The sequence below is a fragment of the Sylvia atricapilla genome, chromosome 4 (assembly GCF_009819655.1).
Source record: "Sylvia atricapilla isolate bSylAtr1 chromosome 4, bSylAtr1.pri, whole genome shotgun sequence".
Classification (NCBI taxonomy): domain Eukaryota; kingdom Metazoa; phylum Chordata; class Aves; order Passeriformes; family Sylviidae; genus Sylvia; species Sylvia atricapilla.
Window position 1 is genome coordinate 68,247,718 of NC_089143.1, and position 17,266 is coordinate 68,264,983.

Below are 17,266 nucleotides of genomic sequence, written 5' to 3' on the forward strand. Positions count from 1 at the left end.
TCGCTCTCAAATTACCACAGGACGAGCTTGGAGGGTTTGGCAGCTGTACCTGCTGCCCTCGTCCTGCTGTGGAGGGCTCCCCAGCGCTCAGCCCGCGGGCAGGCGGCGCGCCCGAGGCCACACGAAGCTGCAGGAGCCGGGGAGGTGCGAGCCGCCCTCAGGCGCCGACCGCCGAGAGCCGAGCCGCCCTCCCGCCTCTTCCCGCCCCTTGCCGGCCCTTCCGAGGCGGGAATACTCCAACAATACAACAATACTCCAACAGCACAACGAACAGCAATGAGCAGCCCTCCCGCCCCTTCCGAGGCGGGGCAGCCCCACACTGAAGAGCCCTTCCCGCCAGATCCTGAGGGGCGAGGCGCGAAGCCGCAGCTGTGGCTGAGGGACGGGCTGAGGGAGCAGCTGGGGGAGTGAGGCCGCCGCCCGGTTTTGCCCCTGTGCTGCCGGGCTCGGCTTCAACAACGCTTCCCAGGCACCTGCACGCCTTCCCGGCCCCCTGCTCGCCTTCCCGGGCCGCTCCCCCCGGGCAAGGGCAGCGCCTGGAGCCGCCACGGCCCGGGAGCAGCCGCGTCCCCGCTCCTTGGTCCGGGCGCTTCTGCTCCCCGAGCTGCGGCCTCTGGGCTTTGCCTCACTTCAGTCACACTCCGCAAAGTTACACTTCCGACACTCTCTTCGTCTTGTTCAGCTTCCTTGATTAACACAAAGAATGGTTCTGTACAGTAGTTAAATTTTATTACAAGTGTAATAAAACTTCATGATTTTTAGCACTAAGGCAATCACAGTTTCATAAGTTATATATATATATATAATTTACACCAGTCTACATTGACAAATCAATTACTGGTCACATCAACAAGGGGTTTGTGTTATGGCAAGTAAAATTTTAAGAAAATTCACAGTTAATCTGCAAATATTGTAAAGATGCAGGATCATATTGCACATCATAGAATGGACGCTGAGGAGCAGATTTACAGTGTTCCGGCTATTCCTTCACAGAATATACATTGGTCATCATCATCATCATCATCATCATGCAATAACTTCAAATACAGAATGGTATCAAGTACCACAGTAAACAGTTACTCACAATGTAAGTTTTAAATAGAGTAGCAAAAAGCTGTTAGGTTTCTCTTTAAACCATATTTAAGTTCTTAAAATATAATAGAACACTTTGATAAAATCAAATGGAGTTAGGGTTGTCACATTGTACTTTTAATATTCTTCTTTGTCTTTTCCTTTCTTTTCCTTTTCATCCTGTAGTGCAGTACCAAGTTTCTTTATGAGAACTGACAAAACTTTGTCCAAAGGATCCATGACACCACGCTGCAGCCACTTAGGGATAGTAGTCCTTGCATGGTGAAAGCCCAGCTTTTGGAGGATGTAGTCAACACCAACAGGATCAATTTTTCTCCCAGTCCAGGATATTAATCTACAAAAGCAATAAACAGAAGACTGAGTCTCAAATATATAAATACAGCAAACAGGCATTTGTATACACAAAAAAATTCCATTTTCCCCAGTGTTAGTTGTGATCAACTTAAACCTAACAGGCGTTGTTTCAACCTTGATTTAGACAGATAAAACTCAAGATGATTAATGGAACATCCTCTCAAAGGAAGAGGATGTTTAAGGAGGTGGAAAACCTGACTGAAATGAATGAGTTCAAGTTTAGTATATTCGAAATTCAGAAGAGCCTCCAACAATGCCTTTAATCTGCATAAATTCTAATCCAGAAGTTAACGCACAGCCAAAAAGAGACTGCAGCTAAAGGTGCTTCTTACCTGAGTGTGGGTTCCAAATGCCAAGTATTGCACATAAACTCCCTCCAGTCGACTGTAGTGTAGGTAATGCTTTCCTCTGCCTCTTTATCAGTGGAGCTGTCCTCAAGGACACCAACAGAGTTCTTCTGCCCTGGACGAGCAGCCAAAATGCGAGGAGGAAAAATTGCTGCAAAGGAGAGAGAGGAAGAACACCAGTCAGTCACGAGCAGCTCACTTGGATTCTTTTTAGACACAGTTTAAATAAAACAAAAGCACAAGTCTCAACAAGAAGAGAACCACCTCGTGTTTCCAGAATTTCTGCAAAATACCACATACCGCTTCAGGATGAACATGTCAAATTTGAATGCTGCAACTGAACATACTGAGGTAGAATAGTAAACCATTCTAAAATCAGAAAAACGTGTGTTTTGAAAAAACTCCACTGATGAAAGTATTGCAGTAACAATGATAAAGCTTTATGAAAGTTTTCATCTGCCTATACTGTCATATGAAGAGAAAGTTAAACACCAGGCATCAAAACAGGAGCATGAGTTAAGAGTATTTACTGTCAAATAATCTGACAACTGCAGTCAAGACTGACATGTGTTACTTCACAAACAACAACTCACCTTTTTCTTTCTCTTTTAGATAAGCAGACACCAAGTCATGCAGAAACATGATCAGTTCAGCATCCATAGTCACACAGATGTGGTCTGTAAATTCAGTTACTACGCTGCATTCCACCTTTGGTTTAACATTTGTATCTACAGTCAAATAAAAATAGTATTAATACACAAGTACATACAGTAGATCTAAAAGTTCACAGAATCTGAATGCAGATAATTTGAAAATAGTATTTCTTTCATTGAACCAGCTGACATTTTAATAAATACAAGGAAACCAACCTTATGAAAAGAGCCAATGTAGCTGAAATGTTCATACTGGTTTCTCTTAGCAAGTTTTTTTTCTATAGTGACCAGTCTCTGCACTAGATCTTCACTCCCTCAAAATAATTCCCTCTACGTTTGACTACAAAATGTTATCTTTTCTTGCAGATCTGCAGCAATTCTCATAGTAAATCCTCTTATCAGCACACTACCTTTGCCTTTAACTCCTAATTTGCAAGAAATATTTTTTGACCAAGAAAAATCAAATTATGTTTTTACTGTACCTTGTAACGAAGGCTCTTGGGGCGCTTGAACATGGATAGATTTAAAATCCAGCTGCATCCTTGGCAATGCAAAGATGGTTTCAGTTTCATGGTTGTAACTGGAGCCACCCCTGAAGCCACTTAACAAGCTTGAGCTTTTCACTGTTGTGCTGCTCTCTGGGTTGTTGGCATCAACATTCCGAAGCAGGTTCAACTCTACAGGAACAATGGGAGATGTTAAATCATGACAGGGCAAAAAAATTATGAAGAGTCACTTGTAAAACTGCTGCTATGTGACTATTGAGAAAATTTTATCTTTTATTCTGCTCCCAAAAGCGTGGCTCGAAAAGGTGAATCAAATTTGCTGCTTAATACACTTGAGATTTAGCAGCTTTTCAACAGCTCCATCTGCAAGCAGATCAATCCCCACACTGAATGAACCTGACTCTAACCTTCATTCCTCGTGGCTGTCACATAATTGAACCACTCCTTCACGCTGGCAACTCCATGGGGGGGATTTTCGTGGCGGCGCCGCGTTATCTTTGTGATCGTAGCCATGGGGCTTTCCAGGGCCCCACAGGGCTTGGTGACCATGGTGTTATGGCCCAAATGAAAGTCTAGGGTTTGAACGATGTACGTGGAGTGTTCACTGGTACCTGCATTGAAGGTGTGGGCAACGTGGGGTGGGACAGGAAAAAAAGTAAAAGCAGCTTAGTGAGGGTACTGGAATTTTTTCTCATTCTCCTACAGGTATTTAATATGAATAATTAGCGTGCTGGTGCAATAAAAACTGATATAAAACTTGAAAACAACAGAGAAATTAAATCCTCACTAGCTACAGACAATAAAACTTCACAATACTAAGGACAAATATAAGCAGCAAGATCATCAAAATTCATCGTACAGCTAAGAAAGGATGACACAAATACACACACACAATTAAAAAGCCAGGCAATCCACTTGGTGGGCTCATTATCGGGGATATATTCAGTACATTTGAAAATGTACTCTGCATTTTTTCACAGATAAAGCAAATTGTGGTAAAGATGGGGAAGGAACAGATTATTTTTAGATAAGTGGTATATTTTTGGGAAATATTCTTGATTCAGACAAAGAAAATATTTTTTTTATTTCTTCTTATGTAATAATACTTTATTAAAAACCTATTTAAAGGAATTTAGAGAAATGAGTAAACAGTTTAAATTACCATCTTCCAAAACTTTCTGGGCTTCTGTCCAAAATGCAATATTGGGTTCTTCCAGGTGAAATAAGGCCCACGATTTTGAGCGGAAATTAGGTCCATGAAAACAAGCCAGGGTCATATGGTTCCCGTGCAGGCTCATGGATCCTCCAAACTGCATCCCATCTTCTGGCAGTGGCATCTGGAACAGGGATATGTGGCACCCAGATACCACCTTCAGAACTCCTGGCCAGTGGCGATGATGGGCTGCATCCAACACTGCAGAGCAAACACAAACAACAAATATTTTGGTAAAACATGGAATTATGAGTGATATTTTCTTATCTATTTCACTGACACTCTCTCTTAGGCAATTTTTGCAATTACGACATCCTAGTTGGGAATTAAGTTACTTTTTGGTAGCACTTACATTGCTCATGTGAGCTTCTCTCTAGGTTGTTTGCCATTGTCTTGGGAGGGAGATAAGGAACAGGCCCCCAGGTGGACAGAGCTCGCTTGCTTGTATCAAACTGCTGAGTGAAGAATTCCTGGAGTTTCATTCCTATTTTTATCAGGTCTGGCGTAGTTGACCTTGAAATCATCACTTGGAAGATATCCCATTTCAAGTCCCCATGGACAAATATTTCACTAGATATTAAAAACAGCAAGAGAATGAGCAGTTAATATATCTCCTACCATATAATTTAAATATTTAATAATTAACTAATAATTTTTTTTTAAAAAACCCACCAAAACCAAACAATGAACCCTGTGCATTGTAGCAGACATTTACGTTTCTGGTTAGCAGTATTGCACAGAAGACATTTCACATTATCAAACATCATACATTTTAAACACAGGAAATTACTACCTTTTATCAGTCATGCTCGAATCCAGATTATTATACAGATTGATTTTCCACTCATCCTGCAGTTTAAGATCAGCATTACTGAAGATTCCCATTAGAATACTGGATCCCATATAGTCAACTCGTGCTTCGGTAGAACCCATGGTAATTTCAATTTTATGATTGGGCTGTTGGTTTGGGTGTTCAGAAATATGAGCTGAAATAGAACCAAAGCAATACAGAAATACAGAATTAAAGAGATGAAAATCAGTTTTTCCAGTGATATCACCTTTATTGACTGCAGCAGGAGGCTTTCCAACTTACCCACCATCTCCAGGGTGTTAACATCTATGGTACCTCCAACAACTCCCCCTCTGGAGTCCAGCTGGGATCTTCCCAAGCCCACAGACATGCTGATTTCCCGATCTCTGCTGCTTCCCACAGACAGACGGCCCTGACTTTTCAAACCACTGGTGGTCCACCTAGAACAGAGGTGAAAATAGACAACAACTTTTCAGGTTGTCAAAAGAGAAACGGAATACTATCTACTGGAAAGCAGTAAATAACATGGTTAAGGCATATGTGACTTCAGGATTAAGCAACTACAGTATTCATGAGGGGATTCTCAGTTCAAAACTGAAAAGGGTAGGATTTTAAAGCTAAAAGCAACAGACTGCTAACAGTGTGTGGAGAAAAAAACATGGTTTTTTGCTCCCCAAAACACTGCCTCTATTAAAACACATGTGATTGTATTTTATACTTACGTAGTATTACCCATTACATTGCTCATGTTCATTTGAACATTTAATTGTTTTAGGTTCATAGCAAACACAACCAGTGTTTCCCACGGTGTCCCTTGCTGGCTCCCAGCTTTATTTGATTTATTAAATGGAGTTGAGGTTTTTGAGAGACTATCTAAACAGAAAAAAAAAGTAGACAAAAATTTAAATTATTCCACATTCTAGGAAAAACTGGCAGAATATATCCATTCTGAATATTACAAAAGGACCAACAAGCACAATATTTATAAGGAGCACAAAACCACGAGATAAGTGAGAACTAGAGGATTTGCAATATGCATTGCTTTAGCTGTCACAGAAATTGACTCACACATAGGGGAATTTTATGGAAAATATGCTAATAGCTTTCTTTCATCCATTTTAGGCATTTCCCCTTCTCTAAGCCATTGACTCTCCAGTGCCAGGCACTGCGGAAAAAATATTTTCCAAGTGGTAATGACATAGTTCTTTCAAACAGCTGACGGAAATACTTAAAGAAAAAAGTCATTATCTACTCACCTCTCTGAGGCACTGAGGAGTCAGACACGCTCCTGGATCTTGTGACAGCTGGAGACTTGAGACTGTGAGATGCTGTCCCAGGTGACATACTGCTGTTGGCACTGTGCTCACTGAAAACATTGGGTGACTGTGCCATGTGAGTGAAGGAAGCAGACTGGCAGGGCTGCTCCCATGTCCTGCAGTATGCTTTCCTTGAGGATTCAGGAGAAAGGTGCTGGCTCACTCCTTCAATTGAATCGGGTGTGCCAGGGCCTGATGCTACTGGAGAAAAAGCAGCACAGGAAATACAGAAAAACTATTTCATTTGTGTCTGACCATATCCTAAAGTATACTAAGTACTGGGAGAGGGTCCAAATGTATTTCATTTAACATAACTAAAAGTTTTCTACTTTTTTTGTTTATATATCATAGAAGTATAGAATGGTTTGGGAAGCGACCTTAAATATCATCTGGCTCCAACCCTGCCATGGGCAGGGGTGCCATTTATTAGATTGGGTTGCTCAGGGCCCCATCCAACCTGGCCTTGGAATATGCTCTTTAAATTATTCAGCAACCTACATTAGCAATTTTTCACTTCCTCCATCTAGGATTTCCTATCAAACATCTCTGAGTGACTGCATATGGAGTAAATCATAACACTTTTACATCTATTCAATGATATAATATGACACGGGTAATAAATGCTTATAAAATTCTTACTGTAACCCTTCATGTAACAAGTTTTTTTGTGATAAGCAGCAGTCTCCTACCTGGCAGATTTATTGTCTGATCACCCAGGAAAAGCCTTCTAGCAATGCTTCTCCTGTACCAAGCCCTGGGAAAGGCCAGGATCTCACTGAGGCGGCGCATGTCATATTTGAAAGAAGCAGATCCTATGTCACAGACAGCTGAAAAAGCACATGCACACAGTTGTAAACTGCCAGTAATAAACCAAGCCAAATTCTCTTTCACCTAGTAGTGTTGTCTCTGCTGTCATGAAAAAAACAGTTTTCCTGAGTTATTGCCATTTCTCCAAGTCCAAACATCAGATACAAATGCATTTCATAAAGACATGATGGACATAAAGACAGACTGAGTCCTGCTTGTGTTGGATGTGCCTCAGACACCTCATGGAGGATTTTAACGGCAAATCAATCACAACCATACTGCTGTTTGCCCAGTAAACAGGATCCCATGTGCAGGGCAGAAGATAAGAGCATAGCTCTTAGCAGAAAAAAGCTGCCAAGAGTGAAGTGCACCAATGGAACAGCAGTTCTCTAATTAGCTGGGATTAAAATGAAAGGAGCATTTACCAGATATGTTGATCAATGTGGTGTCTATCTTGCTGGTAGCTTTGCTCACAGACTGACTCTCAAAGAAGGAGGAGCCTCCTGAACGCCTGATCCTTGACAGGCTGACTTTCACAAACTCCAGGTTGATGCTCAAGGAGTCCTTACGGCCAGTGACTGAGGTTGGCTCCTCATCCACGTTCCCTAGAAGCAGGAAGTAAACATTTTCATCTTCTGTGGTCCTTTCAAATCTGCACTTCAGAATACTGCCATACTTGAATAATGTTCATAAAAGCAAGCAAAATCTTGTTCCATACCCAAGGCTCCCGATCCAGGGGTTAGCACAGTAACAGCGGATTTCTGTTTTCCAGCTCCATAGGGATGGAACACATAGAGGGAGAAGTCGGACATGCAGGCAGTAAAGCTCAGGCCTGAAGAGCTGCTGCTGGAAGTTGTCAGATCTGACTGACTGCTGCTGTGCCTCGTCCTGCCCAAAGGGCTGCCAAGGCCAGGCGATGAACCTGGAGTCATTTTTTTGGGGCAAAAATCAGATTTTTGAAAGCATTTTCAAACATGAAATAATACTTAATCTTAACAGCAGTATTAAACAGACCAAATGCACTTCAAATTATGCCCTCTAGCAGCAATATAGCTTAAATATTCTGCGTAGAGAATCAACATTCACACATGTATTACCTGGTGCTCCAGATTTACTAGCTGAATTCTTTGAGCCACTCTGTGAAGTACTGCCACCAATGGACACATTTTCTGATGGGTATGTCGTGCCTAAAGTTTCCAGTTCTCCTCGGTTGGAAGAGAAAACAAGATCCAGGGAAGGCAACTTCAGCATACATTCAACTCTGGACACCGGCAAGCAGCTGAACTTGATTTGAGAAGGCTGACAGGCAGAAAGAAAATAAAGCATTCAGAAGGGACACTTGAGTTTTTATTCTTTAAGAATTTTTTTAAGAGTTATTCTTTAAAAATCGAACTTAGAAGCATGGATTGTTTAGAAGACAATGACTAAAGCCAGTTACTACTACCCTGAATGTTGAGTCAAAACCTCACCTGGACTCGTACATAAACTACCACGTCTACAGGGAAGGAGGAATATGCTGATGTTGAGGATGACACCAAGGATGTTGTGGACTCTTCTAAGGGATCTTGTATATCAAACTGTCCCATGTCTTCATCCTGGGAACTAACAGCTTTTAACAAGTACAAGAACTCATTAGAAAGTGGAATTTGAAGGGAAAAGCAGCTCAATACTAAAAAAGCACAGAGTGCCAGAATACAATTACGCAACTGACCTGTGTAATTCCTTTCAATGGGTGTGATGGGAATGGTTTCAAGGGCTTTCTCCAGGAAATCCAGGAGGCAGGGACTGATCACCATCTCCTCTGGCAGTGACTGGAGTGCAACCCAGGCATAGAGTTTAGCAGTTTTCACTCCACCACTTCCTTTCCCTTTGGCTGCAACATTGAGAAGAGTCATTTGTCTAAAGTAATAACACTAAGCAGTAACTGATAAATATTAGAAGACAATTCATAATTTATCAAGCTGTGCCTACTAATTTTCTCTATCATCTGAAGAGATCTAGATCAAGTCTGCTAGAAGAAATTAAGTCATTAAGTTTTCACTTTGCAAAAATAACCATTAGTCTGTAAGGCTTAATTGTAGTAATTCCATTGCTCATGTTCTCGACCAGGCACTCTGTTGTCATTGTCAACACCTCACTTTTTAGAAGACAGCACTGAAAGCAAACACAGACAGTCTCCTCCAAACACCCAGTGCAAAACAGCAGGAGCTGACTGGAAATGAAAGTAGTATTAGAAAAAATAAATGCACAAGTCTGGAAAGAATGTCAGTTTAAATAGAGAAAAAACATCCAAAAATTTAAACTGCAAATGGTAAGTCCTACTATATTTATGCAAAGGATTACTAATGATTCTAAACCATAATTTTGAAAGCTTGGAACTAGCCAGAGTATAAACTAATAAAAAGGTTACTGTCTTGTAAATTTGTGGAAGAGGAATCTTGAATCCATGCTCATCAAAATATTAATATGCAAAGAAGATATTAGTACCAGCTCACTTACTGTCTCTATGACATATAGCTATTAGAATGAATATACATCAGTGGAGACATAGATTTAAAATTCTCCAAGAAAAAAATATGACAATTAACCACTAAAACAGGGATTTAAAATCCTTTCATTTGCTAAAAAAAAAAAAAGAAGGTACTGACTTTTCATTCTGTGCAAACTATTCTGCCCCATGTCTCTGACTACACTGTCCTATCTTACTTTTACTGGAAACAAATACAATAGAACAAGTTGGTCTCCAGAGGAATGGTTTCCAGAGGAAAAGTACTATTATAAAAAGCAGTATAAATTGAAACACAATAAATGTGTTTCAAAACCATTCAGGACTAATAAATACTTATAGAAATATAATGCATAAAGAAATAAAGCAATTAAAAGCCAATCTCTAGTCTGGAGAGGCATTTATATTATCATACAAGTGCAATTTCCACACCAAATGCAGAGCTTACAGACATTTAACCAGCAAGAGTCAGTACCTGGTCATGATGTGATAAGAATTGAAAGGCAAAGATTAGAAGGAAGATAGAGAACAAAAGTGAAGTAGCACTTCTAAACCACTACACAACATCTGGTCGTCATAAAGAAGATGGCCACCTAAAGGAGTAAGAGCTAATGGTTCAACAGCATGGAGAATTGAGGAAGGTATCCCCATTTCACTGTTCTCTCCCAGTATCTCTGGTGATTTTATAAGGCAAAACCCACAAGCCCAACTTCCAATTACTCATTTTGCTTGACCAAGTTCTGACAAAATTTCGGCTTTGTGTTTAAAGCAATATTTAAACACCAAAGGAGAAAAGAGTGAAAGTCTCAGAAATCTGAGATGCAATCTACATGCCTCTGGATCTGACATGAGGTAACAACAGCCTCCTGCTAGAAAACAGGAATCCCTGGAGACAAAACAAGGCTTGTATTAGAGCTCATCTTACTTCAAATAATGGCTATTTAAAGGCCTTCAATGGGCGAGATATTTGCAGATATTTACACTTTGCTTTCCAATATTCTTTTGTTAAATGAAAACTAGGAGAAGGCAGTGACAGTCCAACACTGGGATGTGGTGACTATGACAAAAATATTACTGATACTGGTTTGGCAAACGATGTCTAAAAATGCAGCTTTATGAACTGCATTCTTGCTTCTGGGGTCAGGTTTCTGCAGCCAAAGTCAAGCCTGGATAAATACAGTGCTCCAGGTAAGGTGCAGCCAGATCTAACGGCAGTAGATTACACCAAGGAAAAATATATCCATGAAAGGTTCAGAAAGTTTGTCTGTAAGTACCTGATGGGATGGGTGGGGGTTGGGGAGGAAGTAAGGTGTTAGTCTTGCTGTGGATAGTGCTAGAGAGAGGAGGAGATGTGGCAGTATCTTTCATACCATACAGCTTGGACTCTTTGGAAAGGGTACGTGGCAAGGAGGATCCTCGAGAAGTGTTTGGCGATTCCGTCTTTAGAGTCTTGGAGTTGTAATGCAACTGGAAAGCAAAGCAAGATCAAGTTACTTCATGTGAAAAACTCGATTTCTGTACAGCCATTCGGTGTCACGCTTTCCCTCCAAAATTTATTTCTTCTCATTATTTACAGAAATATCATTGTAAGATACATTATATTCCAATTCACATCCTATACACAAAAAGATCTGAAAAATTAGCACAAAAAAAAAATAGAAATTATTAAACAATTAAAAAAAAAAATCAAGAAAACACAGAGAAACAGGAAATTTATTAGTTAGGAACACTGTCTAAACCTTGTTTCTCTCTCTGTTACCTCACAGGCATCCTATGCCACCTGTGCACACAGACTCCTTTCTGTCTTAATGTGTGGTGGAATTGTTCAACTGCTGAACACAGGCATACAGAAACTGGCCTAAAAATCAAAGTAAGGTATTCCAAGAGTTCACACCTCCTCTGTGTGCACAGCAGACTATTACTGAAAACACAGAACATAACCAACGTTGTAAAGAATATTTAGTTATTTCTGAATTTGACTAAAAGCAGCAGGCAGGACCTGAGGTATAATTGTTATCCCAGAATACAGCCTGGAATACTGGACATGGATACACATAGCCCTTCCACACTGAAAGACTAGAAAAAGCCAAGCTGTATCAAGTGAGGAGCACTTGATTTATGGCATTGCCTCAACTGAATTGCATGAAGTTTTCCTTCAGCAATGAGAGATTTTTCCCTGTTCTTAGTCCATTAGGATTTCAAATTACAAAATACAAGGACATTTCTGCTGAGACCCTTTCATATAGAAACAATGATTAAAAAACCAAGGGAGTGTACAGTTTGACTGTTGGAGAAAAAACATTGTCACTGCCTCTCTGCTGAGTTATCCCTTCATTTTACCTTTACATCCACCCCAGGAATATAAAACACTGTTGTTTCCACATCACTGGATTTTGTCTGTAGAGATGATGGCACTTTCTTGCCAGCAAGTAAGTGAGTAGTAGATGCATAATTAGTTTGAAATTTCTTCTTTTTTGAAGGAGACTCTTGATCCAAACTCCTGGAACTCCGATCATAGCTCCTGAAATAAATATTCTCATGTTATTAATGTCCTGTGTCACACTGGGCCAGAACAATTGCAACTTATGGCGCTGTTTTAAAGCAGTGATAACTACTAAAAATGAATTTGTGTTAACGAACTAACCGACGCATTTCTTACCTTCGCAAACTGATGTCGTCGTGCTCTTGCTGGAGCATTGTGGGGTGCAGCACACACTTCCCACAATCAATCTCAACCCTGATATCAAGCTCAAAGTCAATGTTCCTCTCTGTGGTGGTGCCAGTGACACTCCTGTTGGTGGGTGTCGTTGGCCAGCGCTCGGTGAACAGCTGGTGCACAGCAGCAAAGCCCGTGGCTTTCTTGCGAGAGGTGCTCCTGCACAGGCACAGGTGGGGGGCAGGTGTCAGCAGGACATTTACCTCAGCAGGGGCTACAAGGCATTCCCAAACTCAGTACAATCTTATAAAAACCTTTTTGGAAAAGGTCTTATCTGATATGCAGCAATATAGTGACCCATCTTGTGTGAACACATTACGATTCTTAATATAGGGTAGTACAAAACCCCAAGCTTTTCTTAAATTCTCGATCAAAAAAGGAACAAAAATACATATACACAATAAATTTCATGTTTTTAAGTATCCACATCCAGTTTCTGGAACTACACCCTATTCTGTGGCTCAAAAACTTCACTTTCTAAGTTTTTTTATTCTGTTCCAAGCCTTGAAATCTGCAACAGTTACCTCCTTTTCAAATCAGGATCTGTCCTCCCCACACAGTCACCTCTAGCGAACGCAACCTCACCTGCCTTCCACACACACACGCACTTGAGTGCATTCAGTACTTCATCAGCAACAAAATTTGCAGCTTTAAATTCACTATTGCAAGTTTGAGAGAGTACTGAAAGTATATTCAGGTGTCTTCTCAATTTCTGTGTTGTTCCCCAGGGCCGCTACTTACGGTGGTTTCCTATAAAAATACGTCTTCTCCCTTTCGTGGTCATCATCCTTCTCCGAGTCCTCGCTGCTGGAGGATAAGCTGTCATCCCGGCGTCCCTCTTCAGGCTGGAAGGGAATGCCGGGTGAGAAGACTACTGGAGTTTTGGGTGAACCAAATACCGAGCATGAGCCTTCACTAGCAGATGAGTAATGGGAGGGACCATCAATAGTTACGGACAAAAGGTCCATTTCTGTCTCCTCTGGAAACTGATTGTGAAAAGACAAAAAGATAGTAAATTTCCACAGATATGATTTCCACCGTGAATACAGTAGGTAGATCTGGAAATAAAGAAGCAGGAGTGCTATGAGAAACTCTCACTTCTGAGCTCCTCATAGCACAGAGACAGCAGGTAAAGGAATTGCAAGAGGGTTTATGAGAAAGAAGGGAATGAAAGCTTGGTGGAGAGACCTTTGCCATTGCCTAGTGATTGAGCTCAGCCTGGTAGACCACGATTCATCATGCTCCTACCAATTTAGATGGAAAGGAAATACTTGATTTAAGTTTAAGAACTATTTTGAAAGAAAAGGACAGAAGGCAGCCCAAGTGCCCAGGACTTGCAGGAAGCGTTAGTGAGGGCATGCAGGGCACTACACAGAATGTACAGCACTGCCCCCGGGCATCCCGGCCCGAGCACGGAACCAAATGTCCTAAAGGAGCCTCCTGCTTCTCACAGAAATCATGCCACAAGCCATTTCCCAACACTACATTCTTAAAATGCCTGGGAAAAGCAAGTGTTAAACACCAGCACCTCCTATGCAGTGTCACTGTGGAGCTACACAGTTGTTGTCTGCAAATCCAAATTACAGCTCTGCTGAACAACTGGCATGATGTCAGGAAAATACATTTTTTTAAAAAATATTCAACATCTGATACCTCTAAGTGATTGACAGTATTTTGCTATACCAACAAAACCTAAGGTAACTGGGCTTCCACAAAACAACAACAATAGCTAGGGTGGCTTTTAAATGTGAACATACTTAAAATGTGAAAAGCACACTCCCAGGTATCATTTCCACCTTTTTCTCAGAAATAGGAATTTATTTCCTGGGAGCATGAGGAGAGTTAAAAGGGAGAAAAAGTGCATTATCATCTCTTCAGGGTTTGTGGGCTTTTTTTGGTTTTTTTGGTGTTTTTTGTTGTTGTTGTTTAGTTTTGTTTGTTTTTTTGTTTGTTTAGTTTTGCCTTTCCTAATTTGTCTTGAGTTTTGGGGTTGCTTGATTAAATTTTTTTTTAAGGAAAAATAATCTACTATTTTCTCTAAACATGGTTTTGGAAAGCAGTTAAAAAACTCCACTTATTCTCAGGATATTAAGTTTTCAAACATTCTCTACCTGCTATTATTTAAAAATGTCTCAAATATAACAGTTTTAACAGAAATAAGAGTGTGAGAAAATGTCCTCCCACCTGGTAATTATTTTGTACCAGTGCTGATTGCCCTTACATTGGAACACAGTGTAACAGGTGAAGGCACACACTAAAATCATCCTCTAAAGCACATTTCAAGGCTAGACTTGGGTCATTTAACATCAAAAAGCAAAAAGCCAATAATCCATTTTACGTGAAGTTTTATGTCTACATAAGGGTGTAGAAGCACTTTGATTTTTGTTCATCAACAATAAATCATGCTCCTCTGCTTAGTTTACGTATTTAAATATTTTCAAGCTCGATATACATTCTGTTTAGCTGAGTGCAAAAGAGGCGAAATATTGAAAAGCAGCTCCCTATGAGATAAATTAGTTCTCTGGCAAAGAAGATACTTGTTTCTGCTCAGAAATACCTGAAAATACCCTTCCCCTGGACAGCTGGATTGTTGTGCAATCCCCAAAGCTGTTTGATTCAACTTAACAGAAATGAAAAAATACAGAAATTAAAACAATTACAATAATCTCAGCCATGCAAAATGAACATTTTAAAAATGATAAAATAAATTAAAAAAAACCCAAGAAAATAACCTCAAACCAATTCAACAATCCATTTCAAACACTGTGGATACACCTGTAGACCTACAGCAAACTAATATCCATTTCCAAAACTCTAAATATATTCAAACACCAAGAAAACCTAGGTGATTTTTTGCACACCCCTGACAAAAATTCCAAGAAAATTACCACTGTGTGAGCCTGAAACACAAATCAAGCAATTTCAAAATATTTCTCTCTCCTGAGTCAATTAATTTCTGCGCCAAGAAACCAAAATACATCTGTCTTCTAATGAAATAAGTCTATCTTCCAAGAACACATCTGTAATTTGAGGTGAATGCTAACAGAAGCAGACACAATTCAGGTTTGTCTGGGTATAATTATCTCATGAACTGGCAACCAAATGGCACAGGAAATACAATTATATGTCATATAAAGTAATCCTTACAGAATCTTGTATGTTGAAGGTTACTCTTGGCCCAGGGGATGCAGCATCCACACGGATATCTGGGAGGTCTTCACTGTCTCCCAGTCGAGAGCTGCAAGCAAAACAAAACCAGAACAGCTTCTTGAGTTGTACTGCAGGATTTTAAGGTCAGGCAAACATTTATCTACACAAATATAAGGTCTCAATCATTTTTTCAGGAAAGAATATGTAAAATTATCATTGAAGCACTTGGGTACATGAAAAGGAAGGAGGGGGAGAAGAAAAGAGAAGGAAGCTGCACACGACTTGCCCAGTATTCCATCTCTGCTAATTTTTCTATGGAAGCTTTTCAATCCTGAACCAACATGCAGAAATTACAGAAAAACAAGCTATTTGTAACCTGCCACATGGGACAATTATTCACACACAAAAAAAAATCTCTCTTTCTTCTTCTCGTTACAAGAGCCCTTTTAGAAGGCAGATGATTGTAAATCAGGTGTAGGAAACAACATTATTACAACCACGCCATTTTTCCTTCTATACATTTTTTCAGTATGTTTTGAAAACATGATTCTGTAGAAAACCCCATGTTGTTGTAGAAGTGAAATCTTCTCAGAGGTTTCAGAAAATTTGAGAAAAAATGCTGTTTAGAACATGCCTGCCTTGCAAAATGACCTCCTCCTATCCAGTTCCCCTACAAACAGCTGCAGGTTGTGGTAAAAGGACTCTTCAGGCCAAAGTCCAACATTTTCCATGTGCTGTTGTGGCTACCACAGATCCCAAATTCCCAGAGGCTCACCTTGTTCTGTCCATTCTCTTCAGAGGTGGCCTCCCAGATGCCGAAATGCTCTTAGATCGGCTGTAGCTGGGTTTGTAGCTCAGACCCCACTTGTCTTTCAAGGAGGCAGCCTAAAACCAGAAATAATATCGAAATGCAACAACTGAGAACACAGAGAAAAAACCCTGGCTGGCTAAAATGCCACTATACCTGGGAGTGCTAGCAAAGTAAAAGGGCTTCTGGGACATTAACTGCTACAATATTCTCAAAGCAGTTTAATCCAGCTCACCCTCATGCTGGATCTCCGGAGCTTTTTGCGGACATCCCTGCGGATGTCGTTCACAGCCACCGACTCCAGCTGCTGATAGCGTTGAATTTCTTGGTTTATGGTCCCTTCACTTGCACCTAATTTCCTGGAGATAAAGGATGGTTGAGTTACCTTACAGATATTATTTCCACTATTTCAAAAATCTGTCTTGTAAGAATGCTTTCCCTGGGAATTACCCCATTTTCTCTTTTGTCCCAGTACTTATGACCAGTGCCAAATATAGCTACAGGAGGATGAAAAACATTTAACCTAAAATCCTAATTTCAGATAACATTTCCCTCTGGATGGTGACAGCAATTTCATTTTAAGTACAAACAGTAAAACATTAATTCCTTTTCATTATTTAACACATAACTTCCAACCTCCGTATTCCCATCACAAACAGATCCATTTATAGTAAGTCCGTCTTGGGGAAAAGGGAGAAAAAAACCCAAGCAAGCCCAACAAATCATGTTTGCAAATACTGCTAATAAAATACACAGAAGGTCAGATGAAATTCATGAAAGTTGAAATAATTTTTTCTTAAGGGTTTTCTCAAGTACAGCGTAAGGAAGTTTTCAAGTTTTACCTTGAAAACATAAAAGATGCAAAAGTACAAGATGCAAAAAAAAGTTAACTTAAACATGTGCAAGATGCAAAAAAAAGTCAACTTAAATATTCTTATCCTTCTTCTTCCTAAGCTTATTACAGTTTCAAAGTAATATATTTTGCTA

The 17,266-nt window shown here is 40.2% G+C and overlaps 1 protein-coding gene across 11 annotated transcripts in view; it reads right to left on the reverse strand.

Moving 5' to 3' along the window:
• Positions 1 to 707: 707 nt before the first annotated feature.
• BLTP1 (bridge-like lipid transfer protein family member 1) overlaps positions 708 to 17,266 on the reverse strand; it is an 87,385-nt gene continuing 70,826 nt past the window's right edge. For 4 of the 11 annotated variants that reach the window (XM_066318217.1, XM_066318213.1, XM_066318214.1 and 1 more), the window contains 25 exons: positions 16,515 to 16,638; positions 16,247 to 16,356; positions 15,469 to 15,559; positions 14,879 to 14,941; positions 13,063 to 13,307; positions 12,265 to 12,480; positions 11,946 to 12,126; positions 10,880 to 11,072; positions 8,811 to 8,972; positions 8,569 to 8,708; positions 8,197 to 8,398; positions 7,818 to 8,021; positions 7,525 to 7,704; positions 6,982 to 7,119; positions 6,233 to 6,493; positions 5,699 to 5,849; positions 5,259 to 5,416; positions 4,959 to 5,151; positions 4,518 to 4,735; positions 4,115 to 4,366; positions 3,360 to 3,563; positions 2,929 to 3,123; positions 2,387 to 2,521; positions 1,779 to 1,944; positions 708 to 1,426 (listed from right to left, as the gene is read on the reverse strand). In XM_066318217.1, the coding sequence (XP_066174314.1) occupies positions 1,210 to 1,426; positions 1,779 to 1,944; positions 2,387 to 2,521; positions 2,929 to 3,123; positions 3,360 to 3,563; positions 4,115 to 4,366; positions 4,518 to 4,735; positions 4,959 to 5,151; positions 5,259 to 5,416; positions 5,699 to 5,849; positions 6,233 to 6,493; positions 6,982 to 7,119; positions 7,525 to 7,704; positions 7,818 to 8,021; positions 8,197 to 8,398; positions 8,569 to 8,708; positions 8,811 to 8,972; positions 10,880 to 11,072; positions 11,946 to 12,126; positions 12,265 to 12,480; positions 13,063 to 13,307; positions 14,879 to 14,941; positions 15,469 to 15,559; positions 16,247 to 16,356; positions 16,515 to 16,638 (4,399 nt within the window). In that variant the 3' untranslated portion in view covers positions 708 to 1,209. The remainder of the gene's footprint in view (positions 1,427 to 1,778; positions 1,945 to 2,386; positions 2,522 to 2,928; positions 3,124 to 3,359; positions 3,564 to 4,114; positions 4,367 to 4,517; positions 4,736 to 4,958; positions 5,152 to 5,258; positions 5,417 to 5,698; positions 5,850 to 6,232; positions 6,494 to 6,981; positions 7,120 to 7,524; positions 7,705 to 7,817; positions 8,022 to 8,196; positions 8,399 to 8,568; positions 8,709 to 8,810; positions 8,973 to 10,879; positions 11,073 to 11,945; positions 12,127 to 12,264; positions 12,481 to 13,062; positions 13,308 to 14,878; positions 14,942 to 15,468; positions 15,560 to 16,246; positions 16,357 to 16,514; positions 16,639 to 17,266) is intronic. The other 7 variants (XM_066318212.1, XM_066318222.1, XM_066318220.1 and 4 more) reach the window with 6 other exon arrangements.